The 17292-nt window shown below is 35.0% G+C and overlaps 1 protein-coding gene across 1 annotated transcript; it reads left to right on the top strand.

The window, feature by feature from the left end:
- The first annotated feature begins 6957 nt into the window (after positions 1-6957).
- Positions 6958-15680, top strand: LOC110024522 (uncharacterized protein At5g01610). Its single transcript, XM_020724538.1, has 3 exons — positions 6958-7155; positions 7759-7813; positions 15192-15680. The coding sequence occupies exons 1-3, from the start codon at positions 7069-7071 to the stop codon at positions 15569-15571; spliced, it is 522 nt and encodes a 173-aa protein (XP_020580197.1). The 5' UTR covers positions 6958-7068; the 3' UTR covers positions 15572-15680.
- The last annotated feature ends 1612 nt before the right edge of the window (positions 15681-17292 follow it).

Below are 17292 nucleotides of genomic sequence, written 5' to 3'. Positions count from 1 at the left end.
TTTCATATAAAAAATATCACTATTAACTTTTCATAATAGAAGTACATAAGTTCCTGCATATTATACGACACCCTAGTGTTATAAATGTAAATATTAAACTTTTAACTGCTAAATATGTAAATAAATAATAGTTAGTGGTGTGTATGTAAATTTCCATTAAAAATTTACCTTTTTTATAATTCCTAAGAGACTTATAAATAACTTTCTTTGCATCCATTTTCTATGGAGTGCAATGAGTTTATATTTGTACCCGACGATCAAGGAAACTTATCCGATTTTATATATTAATTATTAAACAAATATCAATAAATAGTCATTATATCAATAAATGGTATATTATACTAATCTTAAAACAAATTTAACATCAGAGATTTATTAAGATCAAAAGAGTTTAAGGAGGGCCTGCTAAGTGAAGATCAAGAGACCCACTTATATGACTGGATGCAACCATTTGAGCCAACGACAAAGTTGAGTGAGTCACGAAAGATGGCCGAATGATTTGAATATGAGCCGGTCGGTTTGAAACGAGATAGAGGCATCCAAGCCAACCGCCATGAAGAAGCAAATCTAGCACATCAGCATCTTCAAGCATATCAGAGGTCGGCAGACAAACAAACTCATTTGTCCAAACCAGTCCTGCCAACCTGAAGTCAATGCTGGCAATGCAGGCTAAAACTAGTCGATCATGCTAAGCTAAAGTTGTATAAGCTCAGTCAAACGAGCCAGAAAGTAGCCGAGTGATAAGATCATACCTATAAAAGACTTGGAATATCTTGTAAAACTCTTATTAAAGCATGGGCAAATTTGTAGCATTAATATATTATACTCTCTCCTCTGTAAACATGGCGATCATTTCATGTACAAACGAGGGCAGATAAACACGATTTTAGTCCAAAATGTCAAGAGAGATCAACACGATCGATACAATTTACTTTTCATTATTGTTCACTCATCTCTCTCTCTCTCTCTCTCTCTCTCTCTTCTTTCTTATTTCTACGGGTGTGATTCACGGACATATCAGAATTCAACAATTTGATAATGATAAACTATTTTAATTAGTAAATCATTATTTTATTATAACGAAAAGAAACTTAACTTTCATATGGACCACACATTTTTTTTTATGTGTTTACGCACCTAACATCTAAACTTTCATATTTATATAAGCATAACATTCAAATTTTTAACATTATATAAAAATTATTATTATTAATTTATAAAAATTAAAATTATATTTTAGTTTATAACATCAAAATGTTATAAATGTAAATTGTAGATGTTAGATATGTAAATTCATGCAAGTAAGTGGTAAGTATCTAAATTTATGGCTATTTTAGGAAGATTTATATGCATATCGCTTAACCCCCATGTATTTATATAACTATCTAACACATAAACTTTAGTTTTTACATATATGTCATCTTATCTATGCATGAAAATATATATTTCACTTTAAAGTTAAAACAATAGTATATTCTCATGTCATATAAGAAATTTGGGGGATATAAATGTAAAAAAAGAAAGCTTAGATGTTGATGTTGAAATGGATAGGACTTGCCCCATTTTAGTGTTTTAGGCGAAAAATGATTAGCTAAGCTTTCTTACTACAACATATCACACTTTTTTGAGTGAATAATCAGGAGACAGTGATCAAGCAATGGTGATAAGATAATAGTCGGGCTATTGTGATTAGGTGACACTGAAATGATGGCATTTAGACGACACAAACAAGCGAAAGCAAATCGGTGATGACTGTCAAACGGCAATAATTGTTGTTGATGGTTATACGTATCAGTTGTTGGGCAAAACTCTAAAATTTTTTAGTTTTAAGTTATTTTCAAATTAAAATACAAATGATTTTTATGTAAAAAATAAGGTGGTGTTTATTTATGATTTTTTAGAACTATATTTTAATTATTTTGAACTTAGAACGGTCGATCAAGATTTAAACGTCATAATGATCCTAAAAGTGAGTGATATTTCATATTCCTATCATTAAAATGCATGAGAACTCTAACCAAAATCACGCCTTCAGCTAAGGGAGAGTTCATCATGTTATTCCTTTCTCTTTTTCTCTCTCTTTATGCCTCGTACTCACATTTGTTATTCGGGCATCTGTTTGTCAGTTGTAAGTCCCCTCAAGTCTGGGGTTCGATTCTCCCCGAGTGTAGGGTGTGGTACTCGAATTCTTAGGCGCATGAGAGATTGTCAAGGCTCGTATGATAGTCTCTGATCATTCCTTCTGAATACACACACACACACGCGCGCGCGCGCGCGCGCACGATTGAATAGCTTAGAGGGGAGCACGTGTCACCAAATAGAGTCCTATGAGAATAAACAGAGAAAACCAGAGATCGGAGATTGGCCAAACGACTAACTAAGAGTTAACTGACCCAAAGGCCAGCCAAACCAGAGGTTGACCGGCTCGAAGACTACTTCGATAGAAGATTGATCGACATATGGTTCAGAGATTAATCCAACGATTGATTAGGAAGGTCAACTGACCTAGAGATTGCTCAGCTAAAACTGCTCGAGGAGTTGATTGACAAGAAGACGACCCGTCTAATAAATTGCATGTCATGAAACAAATCGAATGGAGGTCGATCAATTAAAGAAGATCAGGGATATAATTGTCATTTCACACTAATCATCTCCTCTTATAAATAGATGAACATTAATTATAATAGGAGTTGTTGAAATCACATACAAAAATACTTAATCTCTCTCTGTATGTTCATTTCTCCTTCTCAAACTCCATTTCTTGATCGAGATTCACGGGCAAATCTGAGTTCAACAAACATCTATATATATATATATATATATACACACACACATATGTTTTTAATTATATTAATAACATTCAAATATTTGAAATATGAATAGTTCACTTTAAAAAGTTAAATAGAGGTTTGGGTGGTATGAATGAAAAAAAAAGGGGGCTACACATGTAAATTCATGCTAATTCGGTGGTTTGTAGGTAAATGCCTAATTTCTTGTGGAAGCAATCCATATGTTGACCTGTCTATGTCTTTATGCAATCTCACGCTCCGATGGGATTTAACCGTCAACCTGATTTGAGATCAGCATAGAATCCCACTCAATTCTTTATGAATTTATACATGTAACACCTAAATTTTAATTTTACATATTTGTCATCTTATCATATACAATGATATATATTTTTTATTTTTTAAAAAATTTAAATTTTTAATATTTTATATATGATATAAAAGATTTATATGATACAAATATAAAAAATAAAATTTATGTATTTGTTAAATGGTGATTTGTCCACCATGAAAATGAGAATAAGAAATGAGAGAGGAGGGGAGAGCATGTGTATGTATGTGAACAACAATCTTGTTGTTCTTTCTCACTCTTTTTGGCTAATTTGGATATCCCTTGTTCATGAAATTATCTCTCTGTTTATAGGGCGTGTACAATGTGATGATAAGATATGTTTTGTCCCAGTTTTAATGGGTGTTGTATAGTGTTTCAAGGTATGTATGAACCTATTAGTGCTATTTTTTGCCTCGGCCGACTAAGCTTGTTTAGCTTCGGGTAGGTAGAACTAGTTTGTTCAACTGAGTTAGTTTGTCTATCGATAATTGATAATAGATGGGGAGCTTCTGGATGTCCTTGATATTATTGGAGATGTTGGTTGGACTTCTCAGTGGTGGTTGGATCAAATATTTCTTCATCTCGTTTCTCTTCCTTTTTAAGGGATTTTGCTTGCATTTGTAGTGACCTAGCTTTCTTCGTCGCAGTGTCACTTGTCGAACTTTTTTGTGAGATCGTGGCTTTCAGTCCACTCGTTAATTGTTATGGTTAGCAGTTTGACACATTTTGTCCTTCTCTCATCCTTGACAATTCGGTTATCGCATTATTGTGTGCACCAAAGTCGTTGTACCTTGTGATTGGTTTCTTAACCTCTCCTTATTTTTTTATCGTTGTTATTTTTGCCCCGTGACGCGAAAGAGCAAAATGATGGTCACGATCGCTACCGCCGGGGGAACTCTATTTCATTTTTACAAGTGTTTTATGTGCTACAGTGGGTGTTATAACCTTAGGTTTCTTAAAGCACCTCTTTGGGATTCCCTAATGTAATCCTACCCACTACGAGATATTTGTTCTATGTCCTCCCCCTTAAAAAAGGGGAGACGTGTGCTATATACCCTCCACCTTAAAAAGGGAGACGTGCATATTGAGCTGTTCATGCGCCCTCTGACGCGTTTGCTCTGTGCCCTCCCTTTTAAAAGAGAAGATATGTATATAGAGTTGTTTTTATGCCCTCTGAGGCGTTTGTTTTATGCCCTCCCCCTTAAAAGGAAAGACATGCATATCGAGTTATTTCTGCTGTAGCCTCTTTTGCAAAAAGAGGTCGGTGCCTGATAGCGACGCGCCGCAGCACCTGACGGTCTTTTCCAGACTCGTCCCTCCATGTTCTCATAGATCTCCATGCCATAGGCAGGTGGGTCTTTTATTAGCAATAGATTTATCACAATTGTCGCATGTGTGACTTCTGTATAAGCTTATTCTGTTCCGATTCCCCTTGCAGTTCCACTTTTCCCCGATTAGACAGGAAGGTCCAGAGAGCTAGGAATAGATTGTTGCAAATTCAGCGGGATACCCCGCGCAAGTTTCTATACATGTCTCGACTTCAGTTCAAGATATGTCTTTAGCTCCCTGGATTTGTTAGGTATGACTCATATATCATATAAGTGACAGATGCTGGAGCGGAGCGGATGATTCTGTCAAAATCAGAAGAGTTTTCTTATGTGGGTTGGGGGTGCGGTACAGGGTAATTTGGTAATAACATATTGTACTCAAGATTTCCTTTTTCAGCTCTTTCTAAGGTTATAAATAATGTTGTTTGTAATCATAGGTTATTTTATTCTGTATCATGCACTCTTATTCTGGATTAGTGGAAAAGTCGCCGCTCTGCTCCCGAGGACGTAAGCATCTTTGCCGAACCTCGTTAAATCTTTGTGTTCTTCTGCATTTGTGTTGATTCTTGTTTTTCTTCGCCCTAATTTCTCAATAGGATTGATTGTCGTTTTGCTACTTTCCTAGCTGTACGTACCACATCCCCGCCTAGCATTGGCTACGTGCCCTATTTTGAATACGAGATGTGCATATGACATTTCTTCATTATAGGAGCTCGTATCGGTACTACCTTTCTCTCGAGGACGAGACCAGTACCAGAAAGTGATGCGCTGCAACACTCTTTTGTGTTTTCCAACCTCTCTGGTGGTCCTTCCATTTTTTTTTTTAATAATTTTCAGTTTTGCGGATGTTGCACCATCTATAAAAGAAATCTAAAATGTGTATGTAACTGTAATTACAAACTTTAGCATGAACATGACAGCTTAAACATAAGCAGGAAAAAATACATATGGTATGGGTCATAGTTAAGATCCAACAAGAAAAATAAAAACTTTTAAAAATCCCTTTGAGATGGATACTAGAGGGAACATGTCAGTGAATGAATTTCATTGTTTTTAAACTAATTCATTCAGATTTTACTAAGTACTTCCAAATGTTCTTTAATTTTAAAAAAATAACTATTCAGCTTAAATCTCCATGTCTCATAAATACAAATTTGATGCCATCAACTCTAAAAACTCTTTTAAGATTTTGATAGAGAGAAGAGGAAATGAAGAGGATACTTTCAGGGCGCTGCGCGCTCGATCTGGCTCTTTTTATTGAAGATTTCAATAAAGAGGTGCTACCAAGTACTTAAATGTAAATACAAAGGTTTAAGTATTAGATATGTAATTAAATAGTAAGTAGGGGTGTCAATTCGGGTTTGCAGGTCCGGTTCGGGTTAAATTCGAAAATGACTTAATCTGAATAGGGACCGACCCGAATAATAAACTGGTTGAAAATTAAGATCTGAACCTGACCCAAACCCGATCTTGACTCATTAACCCGAACTTGATCCGAAATTTCGGTTTATTCAGGTAATGTTTGGATTTTTCGGGTTTAACTCGTATCTGACCTGAATAATAAATGGGTCAAATTCTCGGACTTGAACCTGACTGGAAAAATATTTGGATCAACCCTAACCTAGATTTTTTCGAGTCGAGTTCTAGTAGTGTTAGCGTGTCATGTCAATTTTTGACACCCTTATATTGTAGCATCAATACGTCAAAAACTCCACTTATTTTTTAACGTACTTATGTTAAATTTAAGTAACAATATTTTGATGTGAAACATCCCAAAAAACATAAATCAAATTCAAAAGAAACTTAAAAAATAAACCCACTCTTTATTGTAACTTCAAAAGTCTTCCTCTAAAATAGGATTCAAGTGCTCTAAAAATAAAATATTACAAACCTGATCTAGCCAATAAATAAAAAAAACAAGAAAAAATTATACCAATAATATTATTAGAGTATCTACTTAATAGGAGTTGAAGAGCAATAGTGTGTACGGACGGCCTGACGGGCATCACGTCGGTGTCGGGCGACGTGACGCCTTACGGTTGATTGTCTGAACGTGCGGATGTCCTGACGTAATATATTTTTTACAAACAGAGAGAGATTTTGACAACAAGATATTTGATGATTGAGACGAGATTCACAGGGCGAAAGAAGGGTCGCGAAGGAAATGATATCACCAAGTAAGCCGGCGATTCAGTTTACATGGATCCATGCAGAAAACAGATCCTGACGTGGTTGGGCGATTATGACTACTACACAAATTAAATTTAAAACTAATCTATTGAAATTATAAAACTTAAAAAAAAATCTTATTTTTAAACTTTTGCCATCGTCGCATGCTAATCAAGACCATCGGCATCCGTTACAATGGCCCACACAAAACAATGGGTGTGGCTGGTTAAAACGGCTGTTTTCTGTTCTAAACAAACAGCCTTTTGCAATCCTAAAAAGCTCCAAAATTTCTAATTACTTTATTTATTCGATTATTCGAACGCCGCTTTATACGCTCAGTGAGGATTTCTGTTCTTTTGCTTGTGACAGAAGAGGGAAGGAGGAGCAGGAGGAGCAGGAGAGGAGATACGCCATTCTCTCAGCTTCTTCTCGTTCGAGAAGAAAACGAGGAATGGAGAAGGCGCTGACAAAGGTGGGGAGCTTTTGGCTATCAAAGAAGGCCAAAGAGGAGATCTCTTCCATCAGCGAGGATCTTTCTGTGAGCTTTTATTGTTTTTTTTTTTTAAGTTGCTGGGGGGTTTCATCCTAATAACATTTGTACAATACATTCTAATTGATTCGGAACCGCGCATTCTGGGCATTGATCATCTTCTTTTTTTGTCGATTTAACTTTTTGTGGTATGTTTTAACGAGTTTCTCTGTAATCCTAGATCTGAGAGTTTATTTTTTTCGTTTTAATTTTTTTAGAGTAATGCCTCACTGAGCAAGCTCTAGCTCAAAAAAATCTTAATGAATTGGGACGCTAATCCATTGTTTTTTTTTTTTTTTTTTTTTTTTTTTTTTAAAAAATATGGATGCATATCAGTCGGATTAGCTTTGTGCGTTTTAGACCGAACTTATTTTACTCTTTTTGGATTTTTTTTTTTATCTTATTTTATGGTGCAGATCTGTGGCATGGTATTTAGTAATCTCATTCCGAAATTAATTTCAGAATATGGCTACCGGGAAAACGAACCTCGAATTTACTAAGTTACAGTTTGATTTTTGGCTCGTGTTTACTAGGATTTTTGTGATTACATCAGTTCCAGTAGCTGGCATATTTATTTTGCTGCAATTACTGAAACTTAGTTGAAATTGCCAGCGTTTCTCAGGTGCTGTGGAAGAGAAGGCGAAGTGGATATTTGAGAAGCTAAAAGGTGAGAAATCTATACATTCTTTCATTCTTTTTGGACTTATATAATTGTTACTATTTGTGCTCATTTTGTTTAGGAATGTAATTTCATTGGTTAAATGCTGCTTTTTAGCTTGTTTTTAAGTAATGCACTCTGTGATCACAAGTGGGGTTTAGAAGGAGATAACACTCGACAATATGGAATATGATAAAAGGGACTTAATCTCAACTTATGAGATGAACCTGAAGAGTTAAAATCAAGTAAAACAGCTTTTATGCAAGGAAAGTTTTTCAGATATCAACACTTATAGAGAATCATATATATTCATAAAAAAACATGAAATAAATTATTATTGAAAAATAGAATTTTCAGTCTTTCATCAATTAAAATTGCAATGTTAACCAGTGAAAAGAAAAGTGCGGATGAGACGGTGGCCCGGTTGTGTATTTCTTCCCATAATATATATGAATTGTGCTTGGCTTTTGTTATGCAGCATCAACCTGTCCATGAAGGTTTCTATCTTTTGGCGTGGATTAGATCGGCTTATGTCAACAATGCAAGATAGCATATTAGAATTATGTTTTTATAGCTCATTAATCAATTGACACCTTTTATGACCCTACCTTACAAGGAAGAGAATTCTTGAAGTTCCCCAGATCTACTTCTATTGGTCCTTTAGATTTCCCTTTCTCCTCTTTCTCTTCCCTCTCTTTCTTTAATCTCGAATGAATAGTGCCTAAAGGAAACCATGAGTTCAAGTTAATATATATGTACAGAGGAAGAAAGTAGAGCAAGAATATTCACGGAGGAAAAAAGTTCAATAAGCAACCGATGTTCATTTTAATAGAATGCATTTGTACCCTGTTTGAGCATCTCACATTTTGAATTAGTTTAATTTATATGATCACACTAGGAACACGCTTGGTGTTGAGAAATTAGGGTGGAGAAAGACAAGAATCGACACAAATATTTAACGATGTTCGACAAAGATGCATTCATCCTCGGGAGCATAACACGACTTTCTTTCTATTTCAAAAAAAGAGTACAAAATTATTCCTAGGGTTACAAACATGACATATATATATATATTCCCTGGAGTAAAATGTGTAATTACAAAATTACCCCTGTACCGTATTGCGTGAGGGGGGGGGGGGGGGGGGGGCGCCCCCCTCACCCCAACCTACATAACGAAAAACTCCAATTGGACAGATGCTTCCGCTTCGCTCCAGGATCTGTTTTTATATGATATATGAGTCATACCTAATAAATCTCCACCTTGGCGAATATCCAGTCCCTTAGGAGAAAGAAAATACCTTGGAGTTTCTCACATGTACCAAAGTGGGTTGGGCTACCACGCTGTTTAGCTAATGCAAACATTCAATAAATCCAAACAATGCAAGACCTTGTTGATAGTAGCTGACTTAGTCAACATATCAACTGCATTTTTATTAGTATGAATCTTCTGCAACAGTATCTTATCTGAAGTAATCAATTCTGATCTTGTGATATCTGACATCAATATACTTAATTCTTAGCCAAATAAATAACATTTTGACCATTACAATGCAACTAAATTTCACCTTGCTCAACACTCAGTTCCTTTACTAGCCCAGTAAGTTATAAGACTTATTTAGCAGCTTCAGCTACTGCCATGTACCTTTCTTCAGTTGTAGATAATGTCACAATAAACTGAATTGTTGATTTCCAACATATAGACTCTTCATTAAGAGTAAACACATACCCAGTTGTAGAATTTATGTCATTCAAATCTGCATAGTCTGAATCAATTTACCCCACAACTGAAGGGTCATTCTGCTGACTGTCAAAAGTAATTCTATGTCGTACAGTACCCTTCAAATGCCTGAAAAATCATTTGACTGCTTCCCAATGTCGTCTTCTTGGTTTATACATGTATTTACAGACTTAACTAGCATCATGAGTCAAATCAGGGCAGCCAACTGCACTGACATATAAAGCCTTTGTCATGTCTTCAATTTCTTTATTTGTCTTAGGACACTGTTATGAAGAAAGATTAAAATGATTTGTCAGTGGAGTGCTCATGGGCTTTGCTTTGCTCATCTCAAACCTGTCCAACACTTTCTCAACATATAAGATAAACACAATCGCCTTGAATCTCTATCCCGATGAATCTCCATTCCAAGAATCTTCTTTTTAGGACCCAAATCTTTCATATCAAATTTCTAGCTCAATAAAACTTTCAAACCAAAGACATCACACATATTCTTTGCAGCAATCAGTATATCATCAGCATACATTAACAGAAAAATAATATAACAATCATCAAGGCTCTTGACATAGACAACAATCATATTCATATTGCTTATAGTCAATTTGAATCATGTAGGAGTCTAGCCACTTGTACCATTGTCTTGAAGACTATTTTAACCCATACAACGATTTCTTTAATCTACAAAACATATGCTCATATCCAGATTGAGTATACCTTTCTGGTGCTCCATGCAAATCGACTCCTCCAAATCACTATGCAAGAATGCAGTTTTAACATTCATCTGCTTCAGATGCATATCCCAAATAGTTACTAATGCAAGCACTGCTCTGATTGAAGTATGTCTGACCATAGGAGAAAAGATTTCATCATAATATATCACATTCTGCTGTGAAAATCTCTTTACTACTAGTCGAACTTTGAACTTTTCTCTCTTTTCTGATATTGTCGGTTTCCCTTTGTACACCCACTTGCACCCAATGGTCTTCTTTCGCTCAGAAAACTGAACTAGCTCTCATGTGTGATTTTTTTGCAAAGACTCCATCTCCTCAAACATTGCACTCATCCATTTCTCTTCCTCCTGACTTGTGATAGATTCTTGAAAAGTAGTTGGATCATCGCTGTTGATGAGAAGTGCACAAGAGACTAAGTCTTCATAACTCAATCTGTTAGGAGGCCTTACATTGGTGCGTCTCTGTCTATCTGTCTTATATTGGTGTGTCTCTGTCTATCTCTGATAAAAGTGTAATTCTATAAATCGTCTGTATTTGAATCACCAGGTGTTAGTTTTGAACTTTCAACTGTCTCAATTGTTTCTGGATGTTGTTCTAGATCCATCTGCACTGCATTTGAACTGGAACTGTTCCTTGCACTTTGTCTTGATTCTGTTGCAACATGGACTATTCATCAAAAGCTGCATCTCTAATGATCACCATCTTCTTTGCAATCGAATCCCAAAACTTGTATCATTTCACTTCTTTCTTGTAGCCCAAAAAAATACACTTTTTGGATTTTGCATCAAGTTTCGATCTTTCATCTCCGAATACATACACATAAGCAGTACAATAAAAAATTCGTAAATGATCGAAATTAATTGGATTACATGTCCATACCTCTTCTTCAACCCTGTCACCTAATGATGTCCGATGTAATCTATTGATGAGATAGCATGTCATATTCACAGTCTTTTATCAGAAATTTTTAGGAAGCCTTGCATTAAATCTCAAGCACTTTGTCGTTTCAGTTAAGGACTTGTTCATCATTTCTGCAACTGTTGTGGTGTTTTGCGTACTGAAAAATGTGTTTGAATCTTATGCTCCTCACAAAATTTCTGAAACTATGAATCTGTGTCCTTTGTGTCATTATCAAATCTCAAATACTTTATTTTTCTACCAGTTTGGTTCTCGACTTTAGCTTTCCACAACTTGAATTTGGAGAAAACTTTAGATTTCTATTTCAAGAAATACACCCAAACTTTTCTGGAGAAATCATCAATAAATGTAACATAATACAAAGATCCTCCCAATGATGATTTTCTGGTTGGTTCTCATACATCAGAATGCAGATAATCAAAAAACCCTTCAGTTTTGTGTTTTTCAGTTATAAAACTGACTCCTGTCTGTTTTCCAAGAGCACAAAAATTACAAAAATCTTGCTTGCATCTTTTCAACATCATTCAACAAGTTTCTTCTATGCAATTTTGTCATCTCACGTTCACTAAAATGACCAAGACGCATGTGTCATAGTTTTGTATTATCATTATATGATTCAACATAGTGAATTTCACATACAATTGTACTCCCCAATAATTTGTAGATATTACCTGTAATTAACTTTTCTTTCATTACAGTTAATGTACACTTAACAATTCTGATGATTTCCCTATCCTCATGTCTTAGGAATAAAACTAATTTTATGTAGGGTGCCCAAGGAAATCGAAATTTTCTTCAAATCTGGAATGTCTAACATCACATAATGTTCTAACAGTGTCATCATACATTTTAGTCCTGACTTCACCAATACTAACAATATTGTAGCATATATCATCACCTAAATAGACTGAGTCAGAATTAATTAACTTGTATGAAATAAACCACTCCATGTTAGGTGTTATATAATAAAAACATCCTGAATTAAAAATCAATGCATTCATGAACTGAGTTGATGAAACTGAAAGCATATCATCATCACTGCAATTTGAATTGTCACTCTGCGCTATATTTACAGACTTGGATGGTGCATAACGTTTCTTCTCAGTTTGCTTCTTGAACTTTGGATAATCTCTCTTCATATGACTCGGCTCCTTGCACTTGTAGCAATAAATTATTTTGTCTTTAGACTGATCTGGAATTTCGCCTTATAGAACTCTCTTCTTTCCGCCTTCTACGATCTTGATTGCCCTTAACATATAAACTATCACCATGAGAGCTTTCCCCTGCATTCTGCTTTTGTTGGTTGCGAGTCAACAATGTTGCAGTAATCTTATCAACTTTGATAGTTTCTTTCCCATAAGTAAGAGCAGTCACTGACTGTTCATAAGAATGTAATGAACATAACAGAATCTTTGTTCGATCTTCATCTTCAATATTTACATCAAGTCGTGATAAATCCATGATTATTTGATTGAAGACATTCACATGTTGCGTCAGATCAAGTCTTCTTGCATCTTCAACCCATATAGCTTTTGTTTCAGATACAGTTTTTTTGTCAGAGATTTGAACATAAATTGAGTTTCTAATTTCTTTCATACTTCTCCTGAAGATTTTAGATTCATTAAGTAATACATAACCTCATCTGTCAGACATAGGTGTATGGTTGTTGTCGCTCGTTATTGCAATTCTTCACAATCTTCATTTTCCATGGTATCTGGTTTTGTTGTCCGCAAAGTCTTCAAGATCCATTGTTTTGCCAACAAATCTTTTACGCTTGTTTGTCACAATCTGAAGTTACCGGTTTCATCAAACTTTACCGCCTCAAATTTTGCATCAGATATTGTCATCTTAAATTACTTATGTCGTGAACTTTTCCTCTTTTTCGAAAGAATAGGGAACTGCCAAATACCTGTCGTGATTCGACTGCCTACGTCGAATCAAATGGTTGAATAGAACGTACGCCTTCGTCCGAAACCCTCATCTTCGTCGCGCTGATTCGTCGAAGCGCCCTTCGCGAACTCCTCTACGTCGCACGAAGCCTTCCTCTGCATCTCGCAAATTCGTCGAACCCTGTCCTTCCAGCTCTGAGCCAGTCTAACCGTCGAAGCCGTCACTGAATTCACCGAACCCTATGTTGCCGAATTCGCTGAACTGCTTGCGAACGTGCGTCGTAACCCTTTTCTACCCTAGCCGAACCCGTCTGCCACGAACGTCTTGCGCCAAAACTTTTCTGCCCTAAACCTGACTCTGATACCACTTGTTGAGAAATTAGGAAAACAATAATTGACAAAAATATTTATCGATGTTCGACAAAGATGTCTACGTCTTTGGGAACAGAGTGGCGACTTTCTTTCGATTCAAGAAAAAGAGTACAGAATTATTCATAGGGTTACAAACATGACATATATATAACCCTATAGTACAATGTGTAATTACAAAATTACCTTTGTATGTTATCACGGGGGTTGCCCCCGCACCCCCAACCCACCTAACGAAAAAATTTTCCAATTGGACAAATGTTTCCGGTCCACTCCGCTCCGCTCTAGGATCTGTCCCTTATACGATATATGAGTCATGCCTAACACTTTGGTTGTCAGCTTTGGTCTAGTCGGCTGCTGTGGACTCATTAGTCACGAGTCATATGGTGATATTAAGCTCACATGCATCAAATGGCGTACTTTGTACCGTGCGGAGGCCCATGGTATCTCAGCATCTAATTTATTATATACAGTATTCATAAATTCTAAAATTGCTCGAGATTATGGGTGCTTGGGCAAGCCTCAAATTTCGGCTTGCTGGAAAAAGTCACCTTATAAATCATTCAAATGGAGAGAAAATATGCACTGTTATATCTATTATCTTCCTAGCGTGTCTAACTCATATATTATGAATCATCCTCATCTTTTATATGCATTCATTTGATCTCAGTAGAAGTCAATAATTTAAGGTGATTGTGTGCTAGAAAACTTTCAACACTAAAAAAATCTTAAGCATTAGCTTTCTATAATTGTCGAACACATACAAATATAACAAACAATCAAAATTCTTACACGGAAAAACAAGGAAAAAGAATTTTCACGGCGTCTGGCCCTAGTAAAATAATTCATTAGAAAATTTAAAGTACAAAGGTTCACTCGTCTTCTTAATTAGGAAGATGAGATTACAAAAAATTGGCAATCACGTCTATATTGTAATTTGGCTAACAGTCATAGCTAAGTTAAAACAATTGATAATTGGTGGCTACAATTTGTTGTTGGTTGCAACAATCATGGGTGGTGGTCGGTGCAACAATCGTGGGTGGTGGTCGACAATGACAGTCGGCATATAATCATTAACCTACACTTCTCTTCATGAATTATGTTTTAGTTGTTAACTCTCCCTTCTTTTATGTGAAGAATGGAGGTCTATTTATCAATTCTGAGAGTGGCATTTTAGTAAATTTTGCTAACCTCCCAAAATATTCCATTGTATGTTCCATATGGATTTCTTTAATCACATGTCATTTTTTTTAGTATTTAATTGTCATAACGACCTTGAAATTAAATGTTATTGGGTTCGTTGGATATCTTTCGTTAAAATGTTCTATTTGAGTATAAACATGTTAAATTTTTATTTCATTTAGCTTTCTAATTAATGCTCCAAAGCTTCTGATTATACTTAAAAAGTGTTTGGTCCTGGCTTATTTGGACTTTAGATTGAATCACTTTTAGTGTTATTGGGCTCGTATTGTTGATATGCCCAATTGAATAGTAATTTTGTTGAAATTATACCTTGGATGATTGTAAATTTGAATACGAAAAAGTTGTCACCCAAGATATATTGAGATTCATGCCTAACCATATAAATTTCTTGGTGATATCAAAGGCAATATTCAAAAAGAATATATGATAATTTTGTTTTCATTTATTTTGAATATGATACTTTTCTCATATGGCAGAAAATCCATATCCAAATGATACCAAACATACAATAATGAACTGAATTCCTCCAAAATTTCTCACAGGCAAACCCCCAAAATCTCTCCCGGATCTCCTTCGAGAACACAACCTCCCTCCTGGCCTCTTCCCCCGAAACATCATCTGCTACGAATTCGACGAATCAAAGTCAAAGCTCGTCGTTCATCTTCCATCCTGCTGCGAGGTAAGCTTTAAGGATTCTTCAGTCCTCAGGTACTCGACACGCATCAAAGCCCTTCTATCCCGAGGGAAACTCGCCGGCATCGAAGGGATGAAGACGAGAGTTCTTGTGTGGGTTAAGGTCTCTCAGATCTCTCTTGAAAGCTATAAGTCTGACAAAGTTTGCTTCACTGCCGGAGTGAAGAAACTGAGGCCGAGAGATGCCTATGAGATGCCTAAGGATTCTGTCAAAGTAGATGAGTTTTGATGTTGGTTTTTGTCATTTGTTTTTCTTGGACTGTTGTGAGGATGCATTGATATGGAACTTTGATTATGGGTGCAAGTGTTTGATGAAATGGATTGATATAATTTTGGAAGATTTACACATGCCTGCGACACAATTCCTATACATTTATGTATCTAACACCTGAACTTCAATATTTACATTTATACCACTCTATTTATGCATGAAAATGTACATGTCATTTTTTTTTTTTTTTTGAAGTTAGTAATGGTGATATTTTTTGTGTGACATGCATGATTTGTGTTATAAATTTTAAAATCATAGTTTGGGTGACATGAAAGAATTGTGTGGAATGTATGTAAATGAGACAATAATTTTTTCTCAAGGGAAAATGGATGATACTTTCTAAATTTATATAGTTAATATCTATAATTTAATATTTGTTTATATAAAATATAAGAGTCTTGGTCACATTAAAATATATATATATATATATATGAAAAGTTATATTTTTGACAAAAATAATATTCGTCATTAATGTCATAAGAAAATTTATCTAACCGACCACGAGTTTTGATGTATTTTTAATTGAAAAATTTTTAGAACAAGATCAGGACTATTTTATCTTCAATTTTAGCGAACTGATAGTTGAATTGAATATTTCGATAAGATAAACTCAGTGATACCAGTAAAGGTATAATTTGAGTCAAGATAACTCGAAATTAAACATATAAAAAATGCTAATAATTTTGAAATAGTAATTAAAAAAATTAAATAATTTTCAAATTTAACATGTTTATAATTAAATCGAGCATTTTGATTACTCAATTTTGTGGTCATTAAGGTGTCTGGTTGATGAATAAATCTATATGGGTCATTTGATGGAATGCTGTGAAAATTTAGCTAAGACAAAATGATACTTCTAAACTACTAAGCAGACCTCAACTTTAATGTGAAGGTGATTTGATATTGAGTTTAGAAAAAAGCTTGAAAATCAGATACTCTATAATGTTATAAACCATCCAAAATTGACAATCACTGCCAACAATTGTCGTCGTTTAACCACTTTTATTTGTCTGTTATTCAACCATCATTGCTTGATATTCGTCATCCAAATGTCACTAACCACCGCCACATTACCATCATCAATAACCATTGTAGCTTGATTATTGCCATTCAAATTAAGTTGTCTTATTACCATAGACTTACGATTGTTGCCTCACTATTATTTCGTGAATGTCATGGTTTTACCATTGTTACTCAATTAAATTAAAGTTAATTTAGAGTACATCCCTAATAATCCTATCTTTTCTAATTAAAGAGATAAGCACATTTTCTAAATTTCAACCAACATAATGAATTATTTTGCTCGAGAGAGGCTCTTTTGTCTTTTTTGAGTGTTCGATGTTGACATGCCTTCAACAAATGTCCATCATCTGGTATAAATCTTGAGGCATGACACGAATCTTTAAGTAATTTTTTGAGTAAGAAACATTCAAACTGCAATTAGAAATCATCCATAACTATGATTTCAATAGACATACAGTGAAACTGACCTGCTCGACGATATAGATTCAATGATACCAAAATTAGTCAAATCTGAGTCAAATCAAGCTCAGATCAAGCTGTTAAAACTTTTTGGAAGCTGTCAATGCATAATGTCAGCTCTAATATATTTATGATCAAATTGAGCGTCTCAATAAGACAAATCCGTCGAGCCTAAAATTACTCAATTTTCACATCAT

The sequence above is a fragment of the Phalaenopsis equestris genome, unplaced genomic scaffold (genome assembly GCF_001263595.1).
Source record: "Phalaenopsis equestris unplaced genomic scaffold, ASM126359v1 Scaffold000258, whole genome shotgun sequence".
NCBI classification, from domain to species: Eukaryota; Viridiplantae; Streptophyta; class Magnoliopsida; order Asparagales; family Orchidaceae; genus Phalaenopsis; species Phalaenopsis equestris.
This window is presented reverse-complemented; position numbering and strand designations above follow the sequence as displayed.

Bases quoted from the DNA above. Each gene is read 5' to 3' on its own strand.
- LOC110024522 (XM_020724538.1), top strand. From the start codon at position 7,069: ATGGAGAAGGCGCTGACAAAGGTGGGGAGCTTTTGGCTATCAAAGAAG. The intron at 7,156-7,758 runs GTGAGCTTTTAT...TGAAATTGCCAG, and splicing joins CCATCAGCGAGGATCTTTCT to CGTTTCTCAGGTGCTGTGGA. The intron at 7,814-15,191 runs GTGAGAAATCTA...AATTTCTCACAG, and splicing joins GATATTTGAGAAGCTAAAAG to GCAAACCCCCAAAATCTCTC.